General features: G+C 41.7%; 1 protein-coding gene across 1 annotated transcript; it reads left to right on the top strand.

Moving 5' to 3' along the window:
* Nucleotides 1–2,111: 2,111 nt before the first annotated feature.
* Nucleotides 2,112–6,941, top strand: LOC117554831 (succinate receptor 1-like). The gene is given in 7 exon segments (XM_034229378.1): nucleotides 2,112–2,201; nucleotides 5,990–6,167; nucleotides 6,170–6,420; nucleotides 6,422–6,547; nucleotides 6,549–6,653; nucleotides 6,655–6,715; nucleotides 6,718–6,941. Coding segments are annotated over 7 exon segments (1,035 nt in total).
* The last annotated feature ends 1,551 nt before the right edge of the window (nucleotides 6,942–8,492 follow it).

Consider the following 8,492-nt stretch of genomic DNA (forward strand, 5'->3'; position numbering starts at 1 on the left):
CTGCCTGATGAGCTACACCTGGGGAAAAGCTTATAGGAGGAGCCCAGCCGGATACGTCTCTCTCACTCCTCTGGGCACTTTCTCTGCGCCAGTTTCGGGGACCTGATGCTGGTGTCTATTTAGTTTGTTGTGTTTTAACAATTAACTATATTATTCTTACCTCTCGTCTCGCCTCCCTGCTTTATGTTACAGCCCACGAGCCGGGTTGTAACATATGGGGGCTCGTCGCTTTGGACCTGGGAACGTTTGATGATAGATGTCCTTTGTGGGGACGTATTTTGCACAGCTGTTGTCGCTGAGTGCGGCTGATTTGTTGGGAGTAGCGTTACGGGGGTGAGTGTTTTGCAGTTATGATGCACAGAGATTGTATGGCAGCGAGTACGAGCACAGTATTGTTAGTTACCGTGGTATCTGTCCCTGTTAGCTCTAGTACAGTCTTCCTTGGAGGTTGTAGGGGGGGCTATTAGTGTGGTGTGAAAGTGGTTAGAGCTATTAGCTCGGGAGCACGCCGAGGCTGCGGGTGGAGTTGCCGGTTTGCTGGTCGCTTTGCCGAGCTTACGGTATTAAGTGCATAAGTACCCGCCATAACTAGCACCTGAAGACTAGCGGGGAGTTTAGCTAGTTTCTGTGAGGCAGTTAGAGGGACGGGCCGCGGTAGCGTATATGCTGTGTAAGTAGCGTGAGCGTGCCACACAGTGTTGTCACGATGGAGAGTGTAGAGGAGTTTGTGAGAGCGCCTACAGAGGATCTACTGGAGGGCTTCTCACGTGAGCAGCTGATTGGTGTTGCTGAACATTTCCACTTGGATGTTGGGGATAAAAGGATGAAGGAAAACATAAGAGGGATTGTAAGAGCAAATTTGTTTGAGTTAGGTGTTTTCAAAGGGGGTAAAACATACTGTTGATCCTAGCAGAGACAGTGGCAGTACGTCTGGCTGCAGTGATACAGGCCTGACTTTTGAACAGAGAAAGGAGTTGCTGTTGTTGCAAACAGAAATGGAGAAGCTGGCAGTGGAACAAATAAGGGGGGAAGTAGAAATTAAAAGGCTTGAGTTAGAGGAGCGGAGGTTGGGTTTTCCTGCTGGTGGTGCAGGTCAGGCCTCTAATTTCCCTGGTAGAGCTACTCCATTTGACGTTGGCAGTAATTTGCGGGTAGTGCCTCAGTTTAGTGAACGAGACCCAGATAGTTTTTTTTCCCTGTTCGAACGTGTAGCTGAGACCAGAGAGTGGTCTGACGCTGAGGGGACCTTATTGTTACAGTGTGTGTTAACGGGTAAAGCCCAGGAAGCCTACTCTGCTCTGACGGTGGCAGAGAGAAAGGTTTATCTGACTGTTAAGACTGCTGTGTTGAAGGCATACGAGTTAGTCCCTGAGGCATATCGACAGAGGTTCAGGTCCTGGGAGAAGTCTAGCGGACAGACCCATGTTGAGTTTGCCAGGGATCTGGTTACTTTTTTCAGTAGGTGGTGTAAATCCCTGAATGTCGAAACGTATACTGCAGTATGTGAGTTGATGGTGTTGGAGCAATTTAAAAATTCTGTACCCAGCCACATTGCAGTTTACATCAGCTAGCGCAAAGTGAAGACTGCTGCAGAGGCTGCTGCTCTGGCAGATGACTATGTGCTAACGCACAGGGGCGGTCGAGTTTTCAGGGGCCAGGATGAAGCTGGTATGTGTCGTGCAGCAGGGAGATGGGAAGAGAAAGCTAATCCGCACTGGGGTAAACCTGAGCGTGAGATACGAGGTCAGCCACAGGGTGATTTGGAAATCTGTCATTTCTGCAGGGAGAGAGGGCACTGGAAGGTTGACTGTCCAAAAGCTAAGGCTAACAGGGGGAACTGTGTAGGCCAGTTTAACTCTGCTGCTTGTGCTGTGTCTGTGGTACCCTTACATGTCATCTCTCCCTGTCAGCAGATTAATGAGCCGTGCGGGTGGAAGGACCCACTGTTTTCTGCATTTGTGTCAACCGGATACGTTTCATTGGTGGGAAGTGATATCAGCGTGCCGGTAAAGATGTTGAGAGACACTGCATTGTATGACTCATACATTCTGAGCTCTGTGTTACCATTTTCGGACAAATCTAGAACTGGGGATTTTTTCCGGATGCGAGGTATGGGAATGAATGTTGTGCCTGTTCCTCTGCATTCTGTTGTGTTTAACTCTGGTCTGGTGCAGGGTGAGGTCGCCATGGGGGTCCGTCCTGTAATGTTTGTAACCCGATACCGTTGCAATGAATCGACATCTGACCAATCACGACTTTGATACGGCCACTAGTGCAGGTGAAGAGATGTTGGTGAAAAGACAGTTTCAGTCCGGCACAAGCAAGAGGGGAAAAAAACAAAACATGAAGAAACTAGAGCATCACTCGAAGGTGGGTTATTGTATGAGTAAAAAATGTACAACTTGCGAATGTTGTATAAGTCAAATTGCCAATTGCCATATTAAAACATCAGCTGCAATTCAGGACATGAAGAAGGCAGTCTCTGCAGAGCATACAGGCTAATGGAGATGCAGTTATTTCCAGCATTCTTTATTTAACATTCATTCAAGTATGTTATGCCTTGTATCTGCTAATGTACAGGAGGAAGAGTGATACACTGTCTGTCTAGTTGGCTTACGTAACAGTTAAAGTTTACAGCTTAAAAAACATGGAGCCTTTTTTCCCCTTTTATTCATTTTTATGTCAATTTGCACATTTCATGGTGATGCTCAGCCTCTCCCCTTAACTCCTAACAGTCATCATCATGGTGATGCTCAGCCTCTCCCCTTAACTCCTAACAGCCATCATCATGGTGACGCTCAGCCTCTCCCCTTAACTCCTAACAGTCATCATCATGTCAACCACAACACAGTGAAATACTGATAGAAATGTGTGTGTAGTTGTTGATACATTGCTGACAGAGGGAACTACATTTGAATACAGATTTAAGAAATATCCGTTTTTGAGCATGTCATAAGCATGTTTTGTCTTGGCTATATTACAACTATATTATAATAAAATAATATAGTATTTATATTATTGAATTGATTAGGATTATTATTATTTGTATTATTAGTAGAAGTAGTTTATTTGCATTCATTATATTTTAATCTTTTTGAGGCTAGTATTTGGCAGGAAATGCAGACGTATTCACCTGTAAACACATACTGAACGACATACATGCACATTTACCTCACTGTATACAAAAGTAACTATGTTGATAATAATAATAAACAGGAATTATATTTGCAAAGTAGCCTACTTTGTTTCCAAATATATTTTTTTCACTCCTGTCGGTTGGGTGGGGGGGGGCTCATCTCACAATGTCGCATGGGGCCCCAAGTTGGCCAGGGGCGGCCCTGTCACTGCGCTGCCTGCACTATATGACAAATGCCGTGGGGAAGTTGAGAGAGATGTGGCTTCAGCTGACTACTTTGCGACCAAAACAGACCTATGGTCTAGCCCAGGGGCGCCCAACCAGTCGATCGCGAGATGTGTCTAAAAATAAAACAACAATATTCTGTTTTATCGTTAATGTCCTGTAACATAATCTTCCTGTGCCAGAATAATGCACTTGAACGCATCAAAGCTTTGTGATTGGCCGGCGTCACCCCATATGTCGGGGCGTGGCTGAGGGTCTTCAATCAGTACAGATGGCAATATTGTCACCTGCCTGCGCTCAACTCTGAAACCAGACCATGTTAACAGGCTGGTGTTTCTAGCGAACAATCTTTAAGAGATGACATGAGCAGCCCTACCAGCATTTGCCATGGTGGCCTAAACATTTTTATTTGGTCTTAAATTGTAGTTCAACATTTATTTCCTGTTACTTCTGGACCATGACGGTTGGCCAGCCTTCAACGTTTAACTGAGTGGAATATGTTGAATATGTTTTACCAAAATGTTGGCTATATGTTAAGGAGTTTTCAGTAGGTTGTGACAGTGCACTGCATCATATTTGATTTAATTTATTTTGGTCTAATTTATTTGTATTTATTATATTAATAATATATGTTTAGTATGGTTTTGGAAGTGCGCTCCAACATATTTGTTGATCTTGTTTATTGGTAAAATATTATTTGTTTTAAAGTTCAATAAATGGTCAATGAATAATCGTCCAAATAATCGTGATATCAATTATTGACCCAAATAATCGTGATTATGATTTTTGCCATAATCGCACAGCCCTAGGAGGAGCCCAGCCGGATACGTCTCTCTCACTCCTCTGGGCACTTTCTCTGCGCTAGTTTCGGGGACCTGATGCTGGTGTCTATTTAGTTTGTTGTGTTTTAACAATAAACTATATTATTCTTACCTCTCGTCTCTCGTCTCCCTGCTTTATGTTACAGCCCACGAGCCGGGTTGAAACAAAATACTGGAAACAAGGTTCCCTCCCAACTGAGACCTATTTTACATGATAACCTGCACAACTAAACAAGTAGCTTAATGCTTATTGATTGAAATAAATAAATAGAAAATAAACGAATAAACAACCCAAATTAACTCCACACCAACGTTCAAACCTTTTTAAAAAGCGAAAATATTTGAACATCTAGTTACAGAGTGAAGAGACAGAGTTGTTTAGGACCTGGATCTAAAAACATGTTTTGTGATTATTTCTATATTTTTAAATCACTCACTTTACCTAATTAAATCAGTTTATATTGTAGATCACACAATACTATACATATTTCAGTCACCTGAGCTTGAAGTCTCAGAAGTAAAGAAAAACATGCTTGTGTTTAATTATAAATGAAAGTATAAAGGGCTCATGGAAAGTACAGAGACTGTGGTCAAGAAATGTTCTTGTAGTTGTTCACAAGAAAGGAAGTCATTGAGTCATTGTCATATTTAAGAAGAAGTCTGACTTTAAATAATTTGTAACTGTAGGTGGAAATGCATCCCTCAACAAGTACTTTCTCATAAGCAGAGCGAGAGAATCATTGGAAGAAGAAAAACATGCTTGGACAGCTGGCCTCGAGCGAAGATAATGCTACCTGAATTTATTTTTAGATCGTGTCAGTTTTATCTACAACAACCACATATTTCATTTTGTTCATTTTTTGCGATTCAATTTGGTAGAGACTTCAGCTCTTTGGAAATTGTAAGTACAACTCTAGATTAAAATTCTTAAAAGGGCCAGAAATTATATTATATTTCACATTCAGGGCCTTTTCTTTATCACAATACAAAAAAGACTTGCATCAAGGCCATGAAGTAAAAAAAAAAAGATAGTGTGTCTTAATCTTTATATATACAGTCTATGGTCTTAACTAAGTGCATGGATGGAGTCTCAATTGGTTGCTTAAAAATCAACATTTAGGCTGGCTCTATACAAGTATTGATTTATAAAAGGTGCATTTAACATATTTAATTGTGGATATTGCATTGTAATGACAATAAGTACGACATTTAGTACAAATCTGAAAAGTGTTTTAAGTGTTGCACTTTTCCTCTAGAGATGAAATGGGACATATTTTCCATGTTAATACAAAACTCCAGCTGTAACCAGACAGGGCTTCAGTTTGATTATTTGTTAGGTTTGTTTAAGTAACCTATTAAGTCTTCTAGTTTCATTTGTTTAGCTTGCATCATCTTTCCATATTTTATATGCAAATCAAATTCAAACAGCCTTTTGTATTCTCAGCCAGTATGTATTAAAGGCAGCAGTACCCTCACATCTCAGTGTTGACATGTCCACTCTGCAGATAGTGACTGCACCTGCTCATGGTCCTACTCTCTATTCACCTACCCACAACTACTAGAACAACTACAGCATGGTAAGTCTTATATACATATAACACAATGTGTTTAGTTCTAAACCAAATGTTAGTTTCTATTGAAATTCATTACTAGACATTGTTCTTAAAGTTTACATTTCCAATATAGGACTTTGTTTCTATCGTTACTCACCCATTGTTTTCTCTTCCCTCCTCTGACTCCCCTTCCTATCCCCTCTCTTGTCCTTTACTCTGTTTTCTTTTCTGTTCTCTTACCGTCTTTTCTCTAGGTGCTTGATTGTACCAAGATCAAGGATGTCCTGGAGAGGTACTACCTGTCACCGTTTTATGCCGTCGAGTTCTGCGTTGGTTTCCCTGGCAACCTTTTGGTTGTACTTGGCTATATATTTTGTTTGCAGGAGTGGCAGAGCTGCAATATTTACCTCTTCAACCTGGCAGTCTCTGACCTTATTTCCTCTGCACACTTCCACGCCTCTCGTACCTCTATGCAAATGACCTACCAGAGAAGAGTCCCTATGGTTGCGTTATCAACCGCTATGTCCTGCATGTCAATCTTTACTCATCCATACTGTTTATGGTTTGGGTTAGCATGGACCGTTTCCTGCTCATAAGACATCCAACACGTAACCACTGCCTGTTGAGGCCGAAAATAGCCATGATCGTGTCAGGGCTGAGCTGGCTAGCTGTTCATTTGGAAGTTTGCTCCGATGATATCACTGATGGTCCATGACCTTCAGAGAGGAAACTGGAGTAGCTGCAGGAATTTTGCCAGCTTGAAAGGAGAGGTCCATACATTGGGCTACAGCCTAGGGCTTACCCTCACTGGTTTACGCTCTCCCTTTGCTTGGACTGTGTGGTTTCTCGTATCAAATTGCACATTTGCTCCATATCCAGGAAAGGGCCATACAGCGCCGGACAACCACGTACAAGCGTCCCTCTCAGGGTTGCTGTATCGGCCGCTATCATGTTTGCTTCTCTCTACACACCCTACCATGTGTGAGAAATATCCGAATAGCATCTCAGCACGACTGGACAGGGTTGCAGCTTTGCACAAGGATGAGCATAGAGAGCCTGTACATCATCACAAGACCATTTGCCTTCTTGCACAGTGTCATCAACCCTGTCTTTTACTTCCTCATGGGGGACAAATTCAAAAAGCTCCTATTGGCTAAGCTCAGGAAGCTGATCAGAAAGACAGAGCAGCAAAGAGAACCAGCCTGAAAAAATTCAACATAGTGTCCCTAAATAAAAGAAACATCATATAGCAAATCCAAACATGTGAATCAGCTCCTTCTTTACGTTGTTACGACCCTGGTCGTTATGTGTATTGTGTGCAGATTTTCTTCCTTTCTGTGTTTGTGTGGCTGCGTGTGATTGAACAGGTGGTGTCCGGTTGCTGATTGGCTGCCCTCGACAGGCTGATTGGTCCACCTGAGGAGACCGGAGCATTTAAGCTGCAGCCATGCAGTTTCTCGGTCTCTCTGACTCAACTTCTCCTACTCCCAATGCGGCGCATGTTTAGATATTTTGTCCTGTGGTGCTATGTTGCAGTCACATTAAAACAGTTACTAAATCAGCCTATTATCACCTAAAGAATATATCTAGGATTAAAAGACTAATGTCACAGCAGGATTTGGAAAAACTTGTCCATGCTTTATCTTCAGTAGACTGGACTACTGCAATGGTGTCTTTGCAGGTCTCACTAAAAAATCTATTAGAAAGCTGCAGCTGATTCAGAACGCCGCTGCTCGAGTCCTCACTAACACTAAGAAAGTGGATCACATCACTCCTGTTCTGAAGTCTTTACACTGGCTTCCTGTGTGTCAAAGAATAGATTTCAAAATACTGCTGCTGGTTTATAAAGCACTGAATGGTTTAGGCCCAAAATACATTTCTGACCTCCTGCTAAATTATGAACCATCCAGATCTCTCAGGTCTTCAGGGACTGGTCAGCTTTCTGTCCCCAGAGTCAGAACTAAACATGGAGAAGCAGCGTTCAGTTATTATGCTCCAAATATCTGGAACAAACTCCCAGAAACCTGCAGGTCCGCTGCAACTCTGAATACTTTTAAATCCAGACTAAAGACTTTTCTTTTCCCGCTGCTTTTAATTGAACTATTCATATCTTAGACTGCACTGTAACTTTTATCCATGTATTTTTTCTTTTAATGTTTATTTTATTATCTTTTCTTTTAATGACTGATTTTAAATGCCATTTTCTTAATGTCTTTCGTTTTTTGTAAAGCACTTTGAATTGCCTTGTGTTGAAAGGTGCTATATAAATAAACTTGCCTTGCCTTGCCTTGCCTTGCCTATGTTCGCACTTTGAGAACATTTTGTCCTTCTCCGCAGGCTGTGAGCTATTTTTACGTTACCTGTCTTTGTAGACAGATTTATTTTCTCAGGAGTGCAAACCCTTTTCTTTTTCCCTTTTGGATTGTTCGTTTTCTCCTCTTTAAGTTAGAGTAGATAAGAAGCCTGTATTTTTATTTTTCTCTGTTAGGTAAGATTTTGTTTGTTTAAGGTTAGTTCGTTTTGTGGTTTTGTTACTCCTGTTTTGTTTTTTTGTATCATACTTTCTGCATGTTTCTTTTTGGTTGTGAAAGTATATTTTTGTGTAATTCAGATTTGGTAATTAAATTTACCAAACGACATTCTCTGTCTCTGCCTTTGTCTTGAGAGTGGGAAAAGTGGGGAGAGAGCAAACTTTGTGCTGCGCCTAGGTTCCCCTAGGCCGGGGCGTAACAACGTTGTATTTTGTTATACTGATAA

This window comes from Gymnodraco acuticeps, unplaced genomic scaffold, assembly GCF_902827175.1.
Source record: "Gymnodraco acuticeps unplaced genomic scaffold, fGymAcu1.1, whole genome shotgun sequence".
Taxonomy (NCBI): domain Eukaryota; kingdom Metazoa; phylum Chordata; class Actinopteri; order Perciformes; family Bathydraconidae; genus Gymnodraco; species Gymnodraco acuticeps.